We start from the raw sequence: 23,705 nt of genomic DNA, 5'->3' as shown, positions 1-23,705 counted from the left end.
CTTTACAAAGGAGAGCAAACACCATCACTACACACTGAAGTTGTTGGGTTTAGAAATGTTTTCCTCATAATGACTATAATCCTAAGGGCACAATAACCACAAACAGGGACAAGATGAAATGGGCTTCCAGAGACTACAGAGCAAGGTCTACTCAGTACTAAAAAACAGTCAGTATAGTTGTGTAGTTATAGTTGTATAGCTGTAAGTTAGTATAGTTGATACAAATCCAATTTCCAAGATGAGTCTTCTTCTGAGGACGGCTGCTTTCTATCTAGTCATAAATTAAATTGGATAATGCTCACTCACACACCAGGGCACCCGGCCTCATAAACATTTATGAGCACACAATATGCGCTTGTCACCTCAGCAGGCACTGGGACAAAAAAGAATAAGACAGTCCCTACCCTTGAAAAAGCCACCGATCAATGGTTAAAGGACTTATAAGCAAATAATTATACGTCAGCATTCATTCTACCTAGATAGTTTGGAGAGACTGCAAAGAGAAATTAACCAGGGGAGAAAAGGGTAAAGACTGTTCTAGGCAGAGTGAGAGGCAAGTAAGTTCAGGGACTACTCAGTGGACACTGAGTCCAGCTGTTGGACTGGGGTAGGGACACTGCATTAAGTTGAGGCTGAAAAGGCAGATGGACATAGATGGACATATTTCAGCTAATCTAAGATGCCGCTGATTATAAAGTGAACTATTATTTCATGTACAACCGAGAAAAAAATGCTGTTAATTCAATTATAACACCCCATTTCTTGCAAAACATTCCTATTTCAGAGTAGCTACAATGCAAGTCACTGTCTCTCTTTGAATGGATGAAGCATGGAAATTCCCCAAAGAAACAATGTAAAAGATAAATTAACATTAGAAAACATAGTTTTTTAAAGATAAACTAAATGCGAACAAAATATGAATATAATTTTTCTTATCGAATTAGTGAAGTATCAATGTTAGCAGTAGCAAGAGCAAAGTGAAATGGCAGACTCATTGCTAAAAGTATAAAATAATACTACTTTTCTGGAAATCACTTTGACAATAATGGGTCAAGAACCTAAGTATGTACATACTCTTTGAGTCAGTAATTGTACCTACAGGAATCTGTCCTAAATCCATAGTTACAGACTCAGAAGAAGACTTATGTACAAGAACGTAAAGTTATTAATGATAAAAAGGCAAGCTATATAAATGCCGGATTATTAATGAATACAGTCGGCCCCTTGTATCTACAGATGTGGAACCTGCAGTTATGGAGGGTTAACTGTGGGTGACTTGAGCATCCATGGATTCTGGTATTTGTGGGTAGTCCTGAAACCAATTCCACGGATGCTGTATATAAATAAACTGTGGCATAATCATATGAAATGTTAGTCAATCACTGAAATATTTTTAAAATATTTAATAACATGGGGAAAGCTCATAATGTAATAGTAAATTTTAAAAGGGAGGAAACAAAACTCCATGTAGAGTATAATCTCAATCTAGAAAAAAAAAAGGTATTTAAGAAACACTGGAAGGAGAGGTAATCTTGATTAGCTCTGAGTGGTAGCATTTTGGCAACATCTTTCCTTCTTTTAATTTGTATTATTTTTCGATTTTTCTACAATGTCCATATTTACCTGTTATAATCTCTCCTTCCCTCCAAATAAATGTGTTTTTCCAAGTTTTACTTGGAACCTAATTTGCATAGAGGATATAAGCCTATGCATGGAGACAGTGACCAATAGGTACCTCTCATATTAAATAGTGATTACACAGGATTGTCATGAATGCTTAAAATTTTCTAGTAAATGTTAGATAGCACCCAGTACAGATCGTCCATGACCTCCTTATTTCTCAATAGTAGATACTCGCTATGAGCACCCTCTATGAGTCAGTACTATGTTAAATTGATGAGTATTGTTTCTAATTCTTATTATCATGCAGACAGATGAGAAAACAGAAGCTCCAAGAAGCTGAATAAGTGTAGTGAGCCTTCACAGTGTGAACATGGCAAAGCTGAGATTCGAACCCAAGTCTCTCTCTCTCACCAAAAATTCATTCTTCCCCCGTGCCACCTGCCTCTCAAAGAAATACTTGCACAGCATGTCCCGATGAACCTTAAGGAAGATCAAGATTCTACTCTTTCCATCAGTGAGCAGGAGAGATTGTGAACCAACTATGAATATGTTATGTCCATTCTTGGGAGAACCTTACAAATGTGGATGACAGAGACAAAGCCCTCTGATAACGTGGGGTCAACAGGATACACAAGGGGCCAGATTCCCCACTTATCAACTGCTAAACTCCACTCCTGAGAAACGGGTCCTCTCTGCTGTCTGTGATCAACTAAGATTATGAAGCAACGATATTTACCCACCTGGCAAGGTAAGGCGACTAGTGGAGCTAGTGCTTGGGGCTGGTGAGCCATGAGAACGCTTCTTTGTGCCTGTAAAGGGGAAAGAGAGGATGAGAAAGAATAGGATTGTGGACAGACTTTTCAGACTGGTAAATGCTCACATGCAATGTTATCAAATGATCCAAAAGTTTGGGTCTGAAGACAACATTGAGAAGAAGGTTGGGTGAGGGTGTGGGAGCAAAGCAGGGCATAGTCCATGGTCCAGAAAAGCCAGGAGCACAGCCTTTACCTCTGTGCGTGTGATGGTTCTCGGTCTCCAGACTGGTCTGAGCAGGCGTGCACTTTAGGATCACCAGGGAAGCGTTCTAAATATGCAGTTACCTGAGCGCCACACCCAGAGATTCTGTGTTCATTGTACCGGGCTGGAGCTCTGGCATCCGGATGTTCAAAGCCCACCCCAGGTGATGCTAATGTGCGTCCAGAGTGGAGAACGGCTGCTGTGAAAGGGAAAGTTCTGGGTTTAGAAGTGAGAAGTCAGGGGTTTGTCTCTGCCTTGTCCCCATAGCCTTTACTCGCTATTGGACCTCAAGCAACAAACTTGATTTCCCTGGAACCTCTGAAGAGCTGTGAAGATGAAGTCTTCATCTGCAAAACGAGGGAAATGACAACAACTACATCCAAGCGTTCTGGCGAGAAATAAAGGAAGCGAGGGGAATTGTTCTGCAAAAGAACATTTACACATGTGTGTGTGTGTATGTTTGTATATATATAATACATGCCTAGACACACATACACGTATATATTATTTTATACATCAATATATGTATACACAAAATGCACATACACATATATATTTTATCTATAAATGCAAATATTATTTGTTTATTCATTCGTTTCTTTGTTTATTTGGCCATACAGAGTGGGGCAAAAGAGGCCTGAAGGCCAGAATCCAGCAACATGACAAATGCCTGGATTCTGAGCTGGCAGAAAAGCAGACAGAATTCTCAGGCAGAGGGTAGGCATGATTTAACGTCAAGTTATTTGTCACAAGTCCCCTGAACCTACGCAAACTTTTTGTAAAGTCTACTTTCCATGCAGAGGCCTGGTGTGAGTGGAGGTTGTGCTAGTCTGAGTGAACACAGTCATGGGTAAAGATAACAAGAAGACACACTGATCTCGGCATCAGATGAAGCAGGAACTTGGGGTCCAGGCGAGGGATAAGCTTTCCCAACCCCGGAATACCTGGTGAGATGTGAAGATATACACTAGGGATGGTGTTTGAGACTGTTCCATTTTAATCTTAAAGAACAGGGTACTACCCTTGACATTCTGTGTTACTGTCAATTATTATTATTATTAGCAGTGGAAGTACCGTTAATAGTGTTAGTCATAGTAGTAATAATAGTAAAATTAGAGAACACAAAATTAATCCAAACACCTCAGACCCACAAAAACTGTTAATTTGCACGAGGTGAGAGAAGTGATATCTGGCAGAACTTTTAGGTCTTCATTTTCCAGATCTTGTAGATGCCCTGAATGTAAGAGTTGGGTGATTTTTATAAATATGGCTTCCAGGGTCATTTGCTGACCCACTGAAGGGGAACCTCCAGGGAATGGAGCCACAAGTTTGCAGGTCAACACGTACCCCAGGTGAGTCTAATGATCATCCATCAAATGGGGTGCTCAGGCACTAGAGGTAAAAAGATTTACCCAGGGCTTCCCTGGTGGCGCAGTGGTTGAGAGTCCGCCTGCCGATGCAGGGGACGCAGGTTCGTGCCCCGGTCCGGGAAGATCCCACATGCCACGGAGCAGCTGGGCCTGTGAGCCATGGCTGCTGAGCCTGCGCGTCCGAAGCCTGTGCTCCACAGCGGGAGAGGCCACAACGGTGAGAGGCCCACATACCGAAAAAAAAAAAAAAGATTTACCCAAAGTGATAAGTGGGGTCCGGGCCAGGGCTGCCTCACTGCACAGCTCCAGGGGGTGCCACTCACACTGTATCCTACAGGAAGAATGGTGGATCTGAGTATGTAACAAGCCAGCCCCGATCAAGGGCACTACCAGGGTGCAGATCCATAGCCATTCCTGACCCACCAGAAACAACCTGTGTCCCACTGGATCCACCTCCACGGTGGGGAAGCCAATGATTCAAAGTGTTTATCCCTCCACTCACGGGATGTTTCACTTGTCTCACTGTCCCTTTCGGATAGGGTTTCTCTCAACAGATGCACACTGATATTTTGTCACACCATTCTTTGCTGTCCTGTGCATGGTAGGATGTTTAGCAGCATCCCTGGCCTCTACCGCTAGGTGTCGGCAGCAAACCCCCTCCTCACCCCCCCATCAAGCCCCCCACTGTGAGTCGTGATAATCAAAAATGTCCTCCAGACACTGACAAATGTCCCCTAGGAACAAAATTGCCCTCCGTTAAGAACCGTTGCTTTAGGAAGGAGGCAGAGTTTAGGGTTTTTTATTCAGAGGTGTGACTCACAATTTGGCCACTTGGTCATTAGCATCAGTCATGGTCACATATCAGGCAGCTACCATGTTCTAGGCACCGTATTAGTAATGGACAATTAAACGTACGTTAGTCATCTTTTCTGATACTAACTCTCTGATGAAAGAATGATTCCTAATTTATGGAATTTGGAGACAAAGTGTAAGTAATTTTCACAAAGTTACTGAATGTTGGGGGGCAAAATTTAAGCCAAGATCCTTCAGAGTTTAAACCTAGAGAAACTCTTCCCAATGACTCTTGCTATTTCTTGACCAATCCGTTATCCAGGTTTCCTTCAGGTGCCATCTTCCTAAATTTGCCTACACATAAGAACTACCTGGGATTATTAACAAAAAGGAAAAAAACCCCAGATTCCCTAGCCCAGCCAAGCACTAGTGAGCCAGCATTTCTGGAGGGGCGTGGATCTTTCACAAGTGTCCCAGGTGATTCTGATCTTCAGGGAGGCTTGGAAAACCTTATATGATAGAAATTTCATTCTTTAACTGCTGGAAAATAGGGCACTCTGCTTTCCACAGATACCCTCATGAAGCTGAGAGATCAAATGTAATGTGACCTAAATGAGCACTTAAAAAACTGCAAAGCACTGAATGACGACAAGCTTTTAATGGTGTTACCTGTAGAAATATTCACTATTGCCAGGTTATTTCATAGAAATGCTTGGCGCAATTAAAGTCACCTATCAAGGGACTTCCCTTGTAGAGTACTGCTTAAGAATCCACGTTCCAATGCAAGGGACACGGGTTCGATCTCTGGGCCGGGAAGATCCCATATGCCGTGGAGCAACTAAGCCCGTGCGCCACCACTACTGAGCCTGCGCTCTAGAGCCCGTGCTCTGCAACAAGAGAAGCCACTGCAATGAGAAGCCTGTGCACAGCAACGAAGAGTAGCCCCGCTCACCGCAACTAAAGAAAAGCCCGCGTGCAGCGATGAAGACCTAACGCAGCCAAAAATAAATAAAAATAAAATAAATAATTTTTTTTAAATGACCTATCATGAGCTTCCCAAAGCCTGAAGCTTGATGGATTTTTCTTGGGGCAGCTTTTCATTCCCTTGGTGTCTCCTTTGCAGATAGTGAATGAGACAGAAAACTCAGGGGGCCGTGGGTCAGTGGAAAAGCAGAGCTGCAAGCCCTCTACCAATGCGGTTATTTTCTCTGTATGCTTGATGAAATGCCTAATATATCAGGAGAAGGGAGAAACCACGTGCGCCTCTCCTAATCGTGAGTCACAAACAGGCAGCAGGCAGAGACGCATAAAATAAACCTGTTGGCAATTTCTCCAGACCATCAGGTGGCTCCATGGACCATCGGGGGTGGTTAGGCTCTGAGTCAGCCTCCCATGGGCTCCCTGTTAAGTCAGGTTGTGTCCCTGAAATCATTTTCCACTCCATAGCCACCAAATAACCTATCACTTTACTCAAAGTTCCGTTCGTGGGAATAATACTCAGCTTACCTAAGTTTCATTTTCTAAAACCCTTCACCCTCCCTTGCTCCCGTTCCCGGGGAACACATCAGAAATTGAGCTGGAAGATCCATGTTCAGATCAGCTTTCAAACTGACCCCTACTGTTCCAGGCTGGTGGACACATAAACCTCACTCTGGGATTTATTATAGAAATCTACCTGGCATGCTGCTCTGTGAGTGACTCAGAATTCACTCTGTAAGTGCTTTTCAATCCTGGCTCTACATTAGGATGGTCTGGGGAGTTCTAAAGAAAATATGCTGATACCTGGGCCTCCCCCTAGACATGCCATGCTGTTTCACTGATCTGGGATGGGGCCCGGGTGAGCCTGTCTGTAGCCAGGAGTGAGAAGCAGTGTACCCAGTGAATACCTGTGGAAGACATTTCTTTCAGCTGTAAGGGAAGAGTTCTTTCTTCTGAGGAACTGGCGTGCTTTATCCTCATGAATGATGTGAATCTTGTAAATTGTTTCTTTTCATTTTTATTTAGGTTTCCCGGAAACTCAGACCCAATTTACGATCTAATGCTGGGAACTGGGGAGGCCTATTCAGCCTGCATGACCGTACACTAACGTTTGCCCTGTTTGACTCAATCTACACTAGCTTGACTTCCTGCCTCTGGTTTTATTCTGCAGCCTTCATTTTTTAAAAGCAAATTGGTTACATTTATGTGATTTTAGACTTCTGAAATATTTTGTAAATGAGGTAAGGAAAATAAAAACATGAATAAACAACTACATCAGTGCTGACATTGTGCTAAGTTCCGTTTTCCTCATCTATAAAAATTTTAAAACATCAATTTCAGGATGTCATTGTGAGGACCAAGTCACAGAACTTAGCAAACTGAAGTGCGATAGAGTGTGTGTTATCAGTTTATATTCAAAAGAAAGGTGTGTGTGTGTGTGTGTGTGTGTGTGTGTACAGTAGCTAATATGTCATCTTTGGGAGAGAAGCACTTTAAGGTCACGTATTACATTGTCCTTGACCCAGAGCATGTGAATGTTCAAGGAGTAAACAACCCAATCAGTCAGCTCGGGGCAGAGATGTCAACACAGCAGCTTGTGTGACTGGAAGTATCTTTTGACAAACGAATAGCTTTCAGATATTTCAAATTAATGTCTTTGGTTGGTTCAGCTAAAGGGCAACAAATCCAATTCATCAGGAGTCTGGAGAAGAGGATGAAAGTGACAACCAAGGCTGCCTGCCTTGGGGCAAATACACACACCTAAGACTCAGGACGTGAGGGTAGCACTAAACCCAATGATCGGCAACTTGACCTCAAGTAATTTCCCTCTGCAACATAAGATTAGCATGGCCAGGCCCAAGCCTGCCGGAAAAGGTGATTCAAAAGCCCTTGAGACCTAGCGTCATCCTTAGTAACGGTCCAACAATAGCAATGTTGTTACAACACAAGCAGGTCCCAAGGCAGAAGTGGGTGCTGAAGGCCTAAAGTAGGAAAAGTGTCTGTCAGTCTACTGTGCATTTTCACTCTCTTTCTTTTAACCTATTGCAGTGTCTGCCTTTAGATACCCACAACATTTGATAACCGTTGCTGAGCACATCCACCAACATTTTCTCTGTGTTCCATTTAGGGGGTGGCAGAGATCAACGAGCTAAATGAATTGTTATCTTTGCCCCTTTGCAGCCTTGACAAAAGGGCATCAAGAGAAGTCCACGTTCTGCTTAGGGCTGTGGAATCTCTGAAAGTTTGGAGGGCTTCAAGCCCACCTCCTGTACTTTCCTAAGAGTTGTTTCCCAACAGTGTATAAGCTAGAGCAGCATAGGCAGAGTGTTTGATAACATTTCTCCTCCACAGTACATGAATACCATGCTTTCTTTTGTGTGACCTGATCTCTATTCATCACAAAGAACAATGATCAAAAACATAAGAGCTATTCAGACATGCAACGTTATATGGTATTTAAATATGGCCGTTTTAATAGCTGGATATGCCTTGGGATTGGGTATATGAATGAGGAGTCTGAAAAAAGGTCCACGACCTTTGACCCAGTATTCTAAGAATTCTTCCAATGGAGATATTCAGAAATGTGACAAAGCCTTATGTACAAAGAGCCCCGCTGCTGTTATTTACAACTTCAGAAAATAAAAGCATATAACTTAATTGTCCAACAGCAGACAGGTAGTTAAGTAAACTTCACTAGAGCCACAAAATGAAAAATTATGTTGCAATTGAAATTATATTAGTAAAGAGTTTTTTTTAAATGGGTAATGTTTACAATCCAATGTTATGAGAACAAACCATAATACAAAATTAAATATATTGTACTGTATGGCCTCAACTGTGTAAAAACACATAGCAAAAGAACATTGGGAAGTAAAGAACTGACACTGAATGGGGTATTACAAGTGATTTTAATTTTATTATACTTCTCTATATTTTTCAAAATAAGTTCTGTTTTTGGCTCTCAGGAAAAAAAAAGGAATTGGAAAAAAAAAGTGTTTCAATGCATGGCCGCTTGGGAGGAACATCCCAGCCTCTACAGTCATTAATAACCCAGTGGAGTTACTGCAGAGGAACAACATACAGAGGTGGTCCAGATAAGGGGGTGGTACTTGTGTAATACGCACCATCACCACTAGGGGTGCCTCTTAGTGACTGGTTTGAAGGCTGGACGCCATTCACTATATTAAACCATGTATGTATGCTCACAAATAGGGGTAATGACTAGTCCCTAGTCAGACTCCCTATGTTTGTAGCTGGAGAGAAAGAAAATATTGCCAGGTAGCCCTTTCTACCTGAGGGAGAAGGAAAAGGAAAAAATGTTTGGAATTCAAAAACTAGCATCGTAGGAATGTAAAACCGTATCGCGGTACCCAGAAGAAAACTGAACATATGGAAGCCAGCCTAATTCCTGGAACACTGACATTTCTTACGCCTCCAAGGAGCTTCTGATAGCCCATCCACTAATCCCTCAAAAAAGATTATATGAGACGCGATACACTGTGTATATCTTCAGTGTGCAGGCAAAAGCACTTGGTACCTGGATATTGCTTGGCATTTGGAAGAATACAAAAGAGACAGATGGTTGAGTGAGTCTGGACAGCCTCCTATCTGGGACAGAACATTGACAACAATGAAAAACATTAAAGTGAAGAAAAACAGTCTTTTCATTTTTCAAATTTCAATAGAGAGGTTAACTCATTGTTTTTATTTGGTAATCAGAAGAACATACAAGTACTTATTCATTACTAGATGCTGGGGGAAAATTATACATTGAGGGACTGTCTGCCTTATCTGTGCAATAAAGATTTACAATAAACACATAATTTATTGAGACCAGTTTAGCATATTCTGTTTTACATGAATCCCTATGATTTATTTTTGCATTTAGAGATGTGAGGCTATGGCATTTGAATAGTTTCTTTTAGTACAGACCAGCATCACAGGGAACAAGACGCTTTTCTTAAAATGGATGGTCATTCTCTTGCAAATTGCAACCTGCATTTTATCTGCTAAAAACATATTTCACATCATGGAAGTACATTCTATCACTGCCATAAAATACAAAGTCCCTTTTATCATCTTCCCTTTTGGAAGAGCTTTCTCAGAACATATCTAGAAATACCTTCCTTATTCCTGAAAAGAACTATTTATTCGGCATGATTTGGATTGAGGTTCGGGGTTTTGATTCTGCTTGCCTCCCTCTTTTGAGTCTTGTTAAACATTCTTGATTTTAATCCAGACATCTCCCCGAAATCCAGCTGAACAGCAGCAAGATCTCAGGCTGAGGAGATGAGCTGAGTTGGTGGCCAGTGCCCTACTAAGGAAAGGTCTAGAGGCCCACGGTGAGGGCTTAACATCCTAAGGAGAAAAACCCTGTACAAAAATTGTGCCGTAGACTGAGAAGAGATAGTAAGAGCATTATGTTAGGCTCAAAGTGAGTCACCTTACTTTGGGTAATGGATATCCCATGAGGATTTCCTTTTTCCTGCTTCTTTTCCCCAAACTATTCCCTCCTCCCCATCTACTCATACCCCATCCCTGGCCCACAACCTTTCCTCATATGGATCACACTGGAACAAGATAATTTTGTTTTTTCCATTATTTTGTGTTTCCATGTGCTAAAAAGATGCTGCAAGCAGAATGGCTTGCCTGGACAGAGGCAAAAGAAGGAATCTGCAAAAGGTATAAAAATGAGCGAAGAAAATAAGGAGAGAGAAAAAGTATGAAAAAGCGAGAGAATGCTTTGATTAGGTGGAGGGAGGAATCCGGTTGTACAGCGGGCACCAGAGTTGATAAAAACCTAACCGAGCTCTACAAATGAAAATAGCAAATATTTTTTAAAAATTTTTACAGCATATAAAATTTTATAAAAATATCATCAAAGCAAGAAAAAAGGAAAATTTATACAGTTCTATCTCTAGAATCAGTTACTGGACAATACCTATGGCTGTAGATTTTTACTATAAATCTATGCTTATTGGTGTGCGACTGTATTCTGTACCATCACACATATATCCACTCAAAGACAAGGACACTAGTACACAAATACCTACCCCAAGACAGATCACCACAGAGAAGCAAAAACTGTACAAGGGTATGCCTCCAGGGCAATCTATTGAAAAGCCATTCCATAGCCATTGGGTTTTAATGGGCTTTATTTTAAATGAGTTCTCCTGCACTGTAACCTGACAGAGAAATGCTTCTGTTGTCCAAAAGCCAGCTTCCATGAAGATACATGGGTGAGGTTCAGCAAACATGACTGAAGCTGACCAAAGCTGACAGCCTCCAAGATGGCAATGACTGGCCTACTACAGCAAGCATTAAGCCCCAGAAATGGTGAGATCTCCCCAATGGAGGCTAAGTGTGCCCTGAGTGAGGTGAAGGGCCCACACACCACCCCTTGGTTCAGTGGATGGCTATCTAGGCTGGGTTCAAGTTCATTTAGTGAAGCCAGCCATTGTCAGTGTCAGACCATTTCTGCTTGAGAACAGAAGCCAGAATAAATGTCAATTCATTTCAAATATGTCTGCCAATATTTTAAAGAAAAAAATGGATGAGGTGGAGGGGCATTAGTTAAAATAATCAGGACTTAATAATGTTGAAATTGACTTTCATGAACCTTTCAGTCCAGGTCTCCCACTGCACCCCACTCTTGTTCAATGTAAAAACAAGATATTCTTTTGATGAAACAATCGTTGTTTATTGCAGATTTCCTGGAGGAGCATCCAGGCTTTTGCAAATGTCCAATGAAAACATCCAGAGGACTTCTTCCCATTTTCTAAACTTCCCTGGACCCAAATTCACTTATCAGATGAACCCGGTCTAATGTCCTACAGGCTCTGTTACCATTCTAATTCTGCCATCATCTCTGTGCCCACCAGTGTGTTTGATGAGAGGAAACCTTAACAACTGACATCTGGTCTTGGCAGATAATATGTCTCTTGGTTCTCAGAGGGATATTTTATACAAATATTGTGCTGTTCATTACAATTTTTTCAAGTTCATTTTCTAAATGATAATGAGGCCTTTAATCATGGATCACTATCAATGAATTACAAATATTACTTTCCACTTATTCACAAAGAAGAGCCAATATGACATCATTATTGCCACGTTATTCCTTTAACATCCAGCTTTGCTATGGTTCAGTACTATACCGACCATATTGGCAGAGCACTGATTCCCCATGCTGTACATATAGATGCTTTTACTCGCTTCAAGAAAGTCTATTTTGGATTTTAAATGTTACAACTTGGATTATAAATCAATCCACTGGTAATCGTGTCATCATTCCTTTTGGAAGTGAATTTTCATATAAATCCTGTTTTGGTTTGTTTCTGTTTTTTCATCTGTTTGTTTTTTTTAAACCCAAAAACCATAGAGAAGTTTTATTTTCATAAACTTGGCACTGCTAATTTCCCCCATACTACTTGCAATTTCCTGTCCCTTATAATAAGCTATCTGTGTCACTAGGGTATGTCTGCACATACTTAGAAGATAAGCCTTTAGCAATACACTTGACATACAGAAGACGTTGAGTGCGTTTTCAGGTAAACTTGAACTTTGCACTCACAGGTGGCTAGTGGAATTCAGCTGGACGGTTCTGCATGTGTTTCTTGAACGCTGACTATATGCCAGGCACTGTGGTGGGCCAGTGGTGCAAATCCTGTTGGGATGTGTGGGAATCTTGCAATAAGAATGAAGTTTATTTCCTAAAATCCCCTTTATGGGGGACATAATGCTACATACATAGGTTTTAATCTCAGAATCTTCTCTATCTCATTATGAGAAAAAGATTTTGTGCCTTTTTTCTTTTGTTTTCCTCCTTATTCCATGGGGAATGTTATGAAGTCATCTCTACCATGTAAGTCTCTGCTGAAAGGTTAAGAATAGAAGAAAACATATTACATATTCTTCCTATCTATCTAAAGAAAATTGATCCATGACGGAAGTGACATTAAAAGACCAGCAACCTTACTCCTAAAATATGGATTACAAAATTGGTCTCCATCATTTTATTTGCTGTCTCACATCTTGTGATAATAATGCTCTTTGCTTTCTATTTTTCATATTTACTAGAGGCAGCACTTCAGGTGGAAAATAAAATATAATGGCTTTAGTTCTGCAAATGAAATGAACAGATGCACTAGATTGTTCTTTGGCTCTCAGATGTCTAGATATCATTTTATTGTTTAAGTATATCAGGTCCTAAATGGGATCCTGTCAGATGTCTTCAATGCTTTTTAAAAGCTCCAGGAATGAAATGGACATAGGAAGAAAATCCATTTGAATTTAATGGGTTAGAAATGAGTCTCTTGCCTGCTGCCATAAACAACTAGGGCTCATAACCTAAGAAAGGTGGGCGTGAATAAAAGCTGGAACAAAGACTCGCCTATGGTTCAGTCATTATGGCAGCAAAACAAACTGCATCAACAAAACTTGGCTGTAGAGCTAGTTGGTGACATGGGGGCCCAAACTCAAGGGCTAACTCCATTTGTCACTTTCTACTCAGGGACATGTAGAACTGGTGGTTTGTCAATGGTGGGAATATCCCTAGTACTTTCCCCACATACCCATTAATTCTTAACTCAGGTGTGTAAGCCTTTGCTTTTTAAGTGACAATGGAACACAGAGTAAGGTGTCACAATCCGTGCAATGGAAGAATGTGTCTTCCACTTCACTGCTCAACTTGGAGGAAGCTGTTTCAAGAGAATGGAAAGACCACAGCAAGTGAGCTAGAGCTCTGGAAATACTGTTCTTCCAGTCAATACTGTTGTCTTACCAGCTCCAGTATCGATTTATAGTGCAGTAATACACTGCTTTTTATTTAAAAAAAAAAGATAATTTTGCTTTTTTACTCAATGTCCCTTCAAAACACTTTCTAAGGGTTTAAAAATAAGAGGTACATGATGCTTTTGTTTTTCCACGCTGAGAGTTCCAAGCAGAATGCTATCCTAAATAAAATTCTCTTCCTACCTTTTTCCAGGTAAATTAATGACTTAAAGCAAATGTAAAACATTTCCATCTTTATTGGTGCTAGAAAAAACGGCTATATTCCTATGTCTTTTTCAAATATTGTTTAGTCTTGATTGAGTATAAAAGGGAAGCTGCACCTTTCTAGTTTGATTGGTTGCAAAGCTCTACATAGAAAAATATAGAATTGAAGTGAGGTCAAAAGTTCAGGTTCCAAGGTCAAGAACTGACATGCACTGGTTGTATTTCACTTCTATTTAAAACCACCTCAAAGAGCATAGTTTGCAAATCGATGTCCCATGCATTGAATGCAGTTAGTTCACAGGGATGTTTTCTTTGGCCAGCACTGTGTGTAACTTTCTGAATTAGTTGCCAATATTAAAAAATTTGGAGGGGGTTTATATAAAATCTTAGGTATCTAGGACCCTCATTCCCACATAGCACTGATCCCATAGCTGCCAGCCACTGCCCCCTTGGGGCAGTGCATGCCCTCCCCACTTCCCCCCTACTGCTCCTCACTGGCTCTCTGATACCCAGGTCCACGATGAATTGCCATTTATCGCAATCATTCCGATATTACAGCTTGCTGTACTCATTTACTTGACCTGCTGAGCTCCTGTTTTGAATTTGTGACCACATGACTTACTGTGGTCACTGCTAGGAAAACAGGAGGAGCAAGAGAAAAATCTGTTATTACCAAGCAAAATGGAAATCTGATCTAAGAACCCTGCTCGAATATCAGTACACGACTGTGCACTCCACACCACAGAGTTCTCCAGATCTTTCTGTTGGGGAATATTTCAGTGAGACAAAAGGCCTGGTAGACGACATACACAGTCTCCTTTCTGTCTGAAGAAATACCAACATTTTGCCTTAGTACTGAGAGGAGTTTTTAAATGTTTGCTTTTGTGTTTTCCATGTGGAAATTAAATCTGCAACGAGGAATAGAGTTAAGCCTACCGTCCAGCTCTGTCTCTCTTCCTAGTTGTATTCCTCTTCCATCACCAGCCTATTCATGTGATTTACCCTTAGGAAGGACTCAAAGATTCCTCTGTGAACCACAATTCCATTTTAAGAATCAGTTTCATTCAAATCACACCACTTAGATCTACAAAATTCCTTGACTTGCACTCCACTGGGTCCCATTCTTGATTTGGTTTCAGGGGGCTGTATTTTTCGTCTCTTTCCCTGTGACATCCACTATTCTTATTTTTGATTCATGCTATTAATCATCTCCTATCTGGCATTTCTAAAGGCTCATTAAAATGAAAAAAAAATTATTGGACATATCTCCCTGATACTAATTCCCTTAGCACTTCCCTGAATAGAAAGAAGAACAATTAGGTCAAACCATAAATATTCAAAAGAAGAGGACCAGCCAGTGGCAAAAATTTCAGTAACCACTTAGTCATGGATGCTACTCAGTGAAAACACTGGGTTTCCCACCTGAACAACACGGTCACGAGCTGAAACATTCAGGTTTGTATTAACGAATGCACAGGTAAATTAAGCATCAAATAAAGAAGAGGAAAATCTCCTTTTTTATAAAACAGAAAGTATTTCATATTATATAAATGGAAAGAAAAGCATGGGAACAATTTCTAAGTCTGAAAGAAAGCTGGAGAGAAAGAACGTTCCTGACTCAGGAAAGGAACAACCAGAGACTGAAATCATCATCTTAGCTGCGATGAAGGCCAGCTTGGCTGCATCCACCATCAGCAACCAGTGCAAAAATAACAACACATAAAGAAATACAGTGGCAATTCCTGTGTGTGTGGCTTTCTCAGGCCTCTCTCGGCGTTTCCAGGATGTCCGTTCCCATCAGGCCAGACAGGTGCCTTGAAAGCCAGGGCATTAGCAAAGGATTTTGAGGAAGTCCCTTCATGTGTTGTTTCTGTTTGTGCAAAAATCGGAAGTTGTGTTGTTTGCTTGGGCTGGGGGGATTCCCCCAGAGTTCTAAGACCTCAAACCAGCTCCCAGAAAGTCATCTCCTGGAAGGAGATGGCATGAGAGAAGGCCAAGTGCAGGGGTGGGGCTTGTTTCTGAAAGTTGTACACCTTCCCCAGATACAGGTCTTTGTGGAAGGAGAAGAGAATGAAGAAGCTCAGCTAAAATGATGCAAGACATTGGCAGCCTCTCTTATTGTCTATGAGGTGTGTTTTACTCTTCTGAATCTGAAAAAAAGAAAAAGAAAAGTGTCAATGCTGCCTTTCCCCCCCGCTTCTCAACCCTCCAGGTCTGAGAAGAAAATCTGAGGGACAAAAAAAAGAGGGCTCAATTACACATTTCAATGCTAGTCACTGCTGTCTCCTTTGTAACACAATCCTTCTATTCATAAAGGGGAAATCTCAGTGGAGAATTTTAAACACTGGTTACACTGGAAGCCTTAACAGTTGCTTTAAACTAAAGCATCAAATATTTGGTCCATGCAGTATGGGTTTTAAGACGCCTTATTTTGCAATCAGAATGACAGTGACTGCCAGATCAGATCTGGTCAATTTGCCTCAGGAGTTAGTGGGATTGGATTCATCTAATCCCAATCATTTCCATACCAAAGCAATGTTCCTCTATCAGGATTCATAGCTATCTGCAGGAAGATGTTCTGCCCCAGACTATAGACTCCTTGAAGGCAGGGAAAATATCTTATCTTTATAACTCTTTTTGCATGTAGTGCAATGCCTGACACACAGCATATGCTTAACAAATGCTTCCCCAAAAGATTCAAAGCAAGATGCGCCCCAGCTGAAATCACTGTGCAAATGGATAAATCACCTGAAGTCTCTATGGGGCCTGGAGTGAGGTGGTGGAAGAAGACCAAGATTGAAACAGGACTCATGAATGGAAATAAACAACCTTGGATTTTCTTTTCACCTGGCTTATTCGATAACCTCAACAGACTTGGACAGGATTTTTAAAAAGCAAACAAACATAAATTATGATGATTATGGTTGCTTCCCCTAAGTGCTGTGTGCTCTCCAAGTCAGCATGCCTCAGAGTGAGAGAGGATTCCCTCCTACGCAAGGTTCCAGAGGGACAGGAGACTTTAAAAAGAATAACATCATCATCTCCAGAAATGTTAGGAGTCATTAGAGGACAAGGAAATTTTCCATTCAACTTTAAAGACTAACACTCTCCTAAATAAGACTTGGTCGAAATTAGGTACAAACCAGTTGGAAGACAGGAGAGCCCTTTCCGATCTATTGTAATTACGGTCAATTCTCAAATTTTCAGGGGCCACTGACCCAGACCTCCTGCGGTTCCTCTTTCTTCATTCTGGTCTTGTGAGTGTTTACTCTCCATTAGCACCTTCACCCATTTGGGAGAAATAACAGAAAAAAAGAAAAACTTCTGGCCAATCACTTTACTCTGATTCTGGTAGGATCGGTGAGGGAAGTTGCCAGTTGCCTCACTGGAACTTGCCAGGGAGGGAAAGAGGCGAAACAAAAGCTGAAATCATGGATTAGAAATTTTCCATTGTTTCTGATTGTCTCTATGTAGTTTGGGCCACAAGGGAATTGCAAGACAGGGCCCCTTAGTGCTCTGGCCCTGTCATTATCAATTTGGGGTCATAGGTAATGAGACTCCTTTTAGATGGTCATTATAGTATTAATCACCTTAAGAGATGTCCCCAGGCCCTCACATATAAAACCCAATATATGGTTATGATGATATAAGGTTAATCTTTTACTAAATGATAGATTGGTCGGAAGGAAGTGAGGAGGGATAGCTGGAGATGGCTGACAAGGACCACTGTTACACCCAATGAGCTCCAATTTGCCAAGAAGGAAAGTGATGCACCTCCTGTGTCATATAGCCTGGGTTAGCAGAGGCCCGCTGTCCAGACTGTTGTGTCCCAGAGATGGAAGAGGTACATCCAGGGTGTGTGAATGGAACCCAAAGGCCCCTGAGAGGAGCTCTTCCTCCCTTGCTAGTCATTGCTTATGGGTGAAATGGTGGAGTGGCCGGCTATGGAACTCTACGCCCCCCTCCTCGGCCTTCTGGTCAAGCGACAGAGGAAAGGAGTCGGTCAAGGAGTGGTGAAAAGGGGTAAATAAAGGCGGCCTGTATGTTTAAGCTGTGCCTGTGTTCACTGTCATTAAATACGCCCACATTAAAGAACAAGAGGCAGATACTCTGCAGCTGGGTCTGTGACCTGAGCGACTGTTCCCAGCCTTCCCAAACACGTGCTTTCTCTAAAAAACTTCCTCTTAGGGCACTCACCCCTATGGTGACTAGTTTCGTATCTATCTGCAGGAAGATATTCTACCTCAGACCGTAGACTCCTTGAGGGCAGGGAAAATATCTTATTTATCTTGATAACTCCTCTTGAATGTAGTACAATACCTGACACATGGCATATGCTCAACAAATCATTAGTTTTTCATTGAAAGGAAGTGAACTGAATAAGCATGAAGTGGATGGGACAGATAAAGGTGTAATGATGCATAGGAAGTCTCTCTCCAACCTTTTTCTAATCCTGACTTTCATAGTGTGACGTAAAAAGGAAATCATAATTACATTGATTTTACAATTTATTCAACAGCAAATTACAATATGTCAAAAATGTATACTCCTTATGAAGAAATAGCCCCACTGTGCATGGCTCTTTGTGGGACTAAGCTCCCAGAGAAAAGAGCACCTGCCATCCAGGTGGCTTTGACATGGTTTGTAAATCTCCTCACTCCACACTTCCTCTCCTAAACCTCAAATGGCGTAGACTTGCTCTGTTGTGTTTTGGTTTCGTGTATATGTTTTCAATGTAAACTAAAATTGCATAAGCATTTAAAACAAAAATTGGGTAAGACTACGAAGTATATAAAAATGAGGATCTAAAAACAAAATGTGAGAAGTCACTCTATTGATCCGATTTACACGACTCTTTTTGTTACAGCTGCTTTGAATTCCACTGATTGTAAGTCTATGTTGGCTTGGCCACAAAAAGTGGTTAAACTCCCTCATCTTTTTAAGAGTGACTGATGAAGTGAAATGGAAAATATCTTCACCCAACTTGAGAAAATTCAAGAAAATATCTAAATAAGTGCTACCTCCTCACCCGCCCCTGGAAGAAAGACTTCTCACATCTCATAGAGGGGTAGCCATGGGGGCTCTGAAGCCTGAAGTGTGTGGTATATGAATTCACAGAAATGTATATACTCTAAGGGAATGAATAGCAAAGAATATTTCAGCAACTTAATTTAGAAAATAGGAGATGGAGACTTACAACAACGTGGCCTTACTCCTCCCTTCCCAGGCTACTCCTGAAGGTAAGTGGAGATGCTACAGAAAACCATTTGGTTTAAAGATAGTTGTTTTAAAAAGAGGCTTAAAGTTCGAGTTTGATTTGACTCTAAAAATGTGTTTAGCAATCATAATGTTTATTACTAGATCACAAGCTGACCATCTGTGAGGCAGGCCTCATAGAATCTGGCACTGGGTTTTAAAAACATCTGTAAACACTTTTATTTTTCAGTTTCTTGGGTTTGATATTTTTACAGCCTGATTCAACTATCACCCAAGCTCAAAAGTAAGCTGACTTGGCTGAGCACAGAGCTGGGATTTAAATCAGATTTTCAAGTCCCAGAAACCCTTCCAGAGCTGCCTCTCTATGGAGTCAACTTTCGACGAAAACAACAAAGTGATACTGTAAGCAACAGAAAGAGTTGTAAAGGGCTAAATAGGAAAACAACAAAACCCAGGGAAGAATAAGTGTGGTAAAACCAACCCCAATTTTAAACGTTGAGCAGTAGGATTTCTGTGGGGCTTATAAGCAGGTCTTGGTTTGGTTTTGTTTCTTAATAATGAGGAAATACTAAAAACAAAAAAACATTGTCTGAGAGATAGCTGTTAAGATTTACCCAGGCATTGTTTTCACTCTTCTAGGTCATAAGTGCAAGACAGGTATTTTAAATGGTTACCACCAAATACCACAACATATGCATCCATGCTTTCTCCTTGCCCCAAATGACAGAGGATATGATTATATTAGGATTATTCTATATTAATTTTACTGCTTATAATACCAACGCTATAGCCCTGCTAAGATGGGTGGATTGTTGGATGGATGAATGGATGGATGATGGATGGATAGAATAAATAGATGATAGATAAATTTGTAGGAATATAACTTCCTGAAACCTTGCCTATGCCATCATTTCCTAAAATTTGCCCATTGGATCCAAATATAAAGAATAAGTACTGTACAAAGGGTAGTAGTTCTTAGGTTCAACCTTTGTGATTTTTCTTCATCTTTTCTTTTGATCCTTGGAATCTGTGCTATCACTGAGAATAATGATCCTCTTAACTTTTATTCTTTAACTTTGCTGGCTCCTCTCTTCCTTTATGTAGCATGGCTTTTCTTTCCAAACTGAAAATACGTGAATGTTTCCGTTCTTCTGTCCTACATTGTCCAAAGGTATTTTACTGCCATTCCTCTCTGTATCAAGAACCTAGTACTTTTTTTTGCGGTATTTGGGCCTCTTACTGTTGTGGCCTCTCCCGTTGCGGAGCACAGGCTCCGGACGCGCAGGCTCAGCAGCCATGGCTCACGGGCCCAGCCGCTCCGCGGCACGTGGGATCTTCCCAGACTGGGGCACGAACCGTGTCCCCTGCATCGGCAGGCGGACTCTCAACCACTGCGCCACCAGGGAAGCCCTGAATCTGCTATTTTTGAAGCTAACAAGAAACCAGAGATTAAGGAAGTCCTTCTGAGAAAGTTAAGTGAGGCTGGGATTTTAGGTCTGAAACATTCTGACTGCTCTTCGTCTTCTTCTCTATTTTATTAGTTCAGGAAAAACAATAAAAGATTCAAAATGAATGAAAGAAAAAAACAAACATTTATTCTCATGTTTTCACTGCAGCTCCAGGGTATAGAATAAAAATGGCATATATTGTAGAGGGCGAATACTTATGAAATACAGATATCATCACGTGGAGATCAGGCTGTCCTTTGGTGGAAAAGGCTAAGAATAAACACAAAGAAGGAGCTTCAATACTTGCTTGACATTGCATTTTTAACAGCTCTCCTAGCTTGTGGGCGACTAGAAAAAAAATGGCGTTAACAATGGAGACATCTCTGGCTCCTGGTTTTGGCACATATTTCAAAGGCGGCTGTTATTTTAAAGAATTTTTTTATAATGCTAATAGAGTTTCTTTTGACAAATGTATTGTTACTTGTGTTTCTCCAATCACTTGCAAAGAATCTGACAAAATACAATTTTTCTAGGGGGAGAACAGATAAATATTTATTTCATGAATACTAAAAAGTTAATTTTAATCCTGAACATCAGTATTAAGAAAAAAAAGACAAATCACATTTCCCCAGTAGTTCAAAAATTATAATCCTCTCTGTCAAACCAGGTTCCTTTAAAAATACAATGGTGGGCTTCCCTGGTGGCGTAGTGGATGAGAGTCCGCCTGTCGATGCAGGGGACACAGGTTCGTTCCCCGGTCCGGGAGGATCCCACATGCCACGGAGCGGCTGGGCCCGTGAGCCATGGCCGCTGAGCCTGCGCGTCTGGAGCCTGTGCTCCGCAACGGGAGAGGCCGCAACAGTGAGAGGCCCGTGTACCGCAAAAAAAAAAAAAAAATACAATGGTACATTAAGAGTGTAACGAAATGTCTAGAAGATAGAGTGAAACAATGAAAGCTTATACACCAATAACTGCAAGGGAAAAGTTGTTTAAAAATATTAATCTCGTCATTAACAAAGAGTACACAATATAGTTTTATGTGACATTTCTACTATGTAGTTATTTGGTAAGAGACTGGAATCTAAACAGCTATGTGAAAAGCATGAATTGACTTTAGAAGTTTTCTTTAGTAGAACACAATTTAATTATTTTAAACCCACCAATCTTACATTGTATTATATATATGTATATATACATAGATACACACACAATACATATATATATATATATATACACACAACATACATACATACATATATATGTATATACACACACACAATTTCAGTTGCTGTTTGATACTACAAATGTGAATTTCAATAACACAAAACCTACAGGAAGATAATAATTGTTGCATGTCACCTTGTTCCTTTATAATCCACCATGAGGCTATGTATTATATACCCTCCTTAAAAAGCACAAGGATATTCACTGAACCTAAAACTATACTAAAAACACATTGGTTTGAAATGGATGATCGTAACCAAAGAGCTAACTGTTCTGATTCACTGTGACTCATCAATGCTAGAACCATGTGGATGTCAATGGCTTCTGTACCTCCATGCTCTCAAGTGTATCATCCACAGCAAAAAGGAACAAAGAGGTTTTCTGAGTTCACCCCATTTGACCACTTCCAACCCACGTATAATGGATTGGTTAATAGTTTTCCCCAAAATCCATCCAAAAAAATTATATTGGGTTTCAGTATTGCTGCACTCACAACAACTCTTGTTGGGTCAACCTACAGCATGGCTTCAAAAATCAATTAGAAAATGGCACTGAAGTATATAAATCAAAAATTTTAAGCAACAAAACCTTTTAGAATCTAATTAGGGGATCTTATCTAGATGCATAAGAATAACAGGCATCTAAAAACAATACTGCAATGCTCTCATACATTTATCAACTTTTTGTTGTTTTCCTTTGACAGGGACATTGCAGTGGAGGGTTAAGACACTTGGGTTATCACACTACTTGAGAAAATAAGGCATAAGATATTTTTAAAAGCAAATATTTCATGCCTCTTTCTTGCTAAACCACAGCATGTACTCACTGTTGATGCTCCATGTGTTGATACATATAAATATGTTAAGTAAATGGGTCACAAGAGTTTTCATGGACAAATGGCTAAGGGAAATGGGATATTAATCAGAACATGTGTTGTTATGATGACTTATCTTAACTGGGACCCAGGGCACTCCAGATGTTTGGTCCCTGTACACTCATGAAAAATAACCCATATGGATCCTAGATTCTCATGTGGAAGGCAATGCCTTCATTAAAGAAACAGACCTACATTTGTCAATACATAGAAGGCTACAGTGAGATATCTTCCCAGAACTAAGAAATAATATTATCCTCTGAGAAGGAAGCGAGTAAAAAATCCAAAGGACGGGATTAACTATTTGTAGAAACTACCTCAAGACAGTAGTGTTGACATAATCAATGAAGTGTGTTGCAAATCAATCATTGCTAAAAATAGTTAAGCCCTACAGTCTTACAGGTTTAATTTTTAAAGTAAACTAGAAAGGACTCAAGGTTATCGTTATAGTGTAGCACCATCTTGGGTATGAGAGAAAAGGACAGGGTACCAGCTAGTATCCCCAGAACTGTTCACCATCTTTGGCCTATTTTACCCACCAGAGTTCATGATCTGGGCATAATTTTGGGAGGTATGCAAAGCTTGTGATAATATGTTAGGAAAAGAAAATAAGAGAGAAAAAGTTTGAGGACTGTTGCCTTAAAAACAAAGAAGTTTCATCAAGATCAAGGTCCAGACATGCCATCAAGGATGACTGAAAATGAACAAGAATGAGAATCTACCCCAAGATATCAACATATCTGATACTGAATGTGAGATCCAAAAGGAGACTAGACATAAAAGGGGTGCCACGGAAGGCTGCCTCTTGCACTGTCTGTATCTAGTGTACACAAGATGGTCCCTATTCACCCTTCTTGGCAGATCCATCCCAATGGTAGAGACAGACATTTCAGGATATTCTACCTTGAAGTCACAATTCATCAACTAACTTCCCGTACATTATCAGCTTAGCAGGCAACTTTCTGATATGATTTGACTTCCCCAGTAGGTTTTCCTTTGGGAGAAAGAAACCGCTGACTGGCCAGTAGATGTGAGCATTCCAGTGTACGTGAAGGATATATTTCACAGTAAACTAGCAATCAAAACCACACATTGGTCACAAGTATTCATTTTAGTGTCAACAAGTCTTCTACAGCATAATCCACCCTTCATTGACTGTCAATG

The 23,705-nt window shown here is 40.6% G+C and overlaps 1 protein-coding gene across 7 annotated transcripts in view; it reads right to left on the bottom strand.

Moving 5' to 3' along the window:
- PDE1C (phosphodiesterase 1C) overlaps positions 1-23,705 on the bottom strand; it is a 472,817-nt gene that overhangs the window by 17,233 nt on the left and 431,879 nt on the right. For 5 of the 7 annotated variants that reach the window (XM_032643393.1, XM_032643391.1, XM_032643389.1 and 2 more), the window contains one exon: positions 2,364-2,432. In XM_032643393.1, the coding sequence (XP_032499284.1) occupies positions 2,364-2,432 (69 nt within the window). Of the gene's footprint in view, positions 1-2,363; positions 2,433-2,631; positions 2,840-9,475; positions 15,929-23,705 lie in introns of those variants that run through there. The other 2 variants (XM_032643388.1, XM_032643390.1) reach the window with 2 other exon arrangements.

This window comes from Phocoena sinus, chromosome 9 (genome assembly GCF_008692025.1).
Source record: "Phocoena sinus isolate mPhoSin1 chromosome 9, mPhoSin1.pri, whole genome shotgun sequence".
Lineage (NCBI taxonomy): Eukaryota > Metazoa > Chordata > Mammalia > Artiodactyla > Phocoenidae > Phocoena > Phocoena sinus.
The sequence above is the reverse complement of the archived record's forward strand: the minus strand, read 5'-3'. Positions and strand labels throughout refer to the sequence as shown.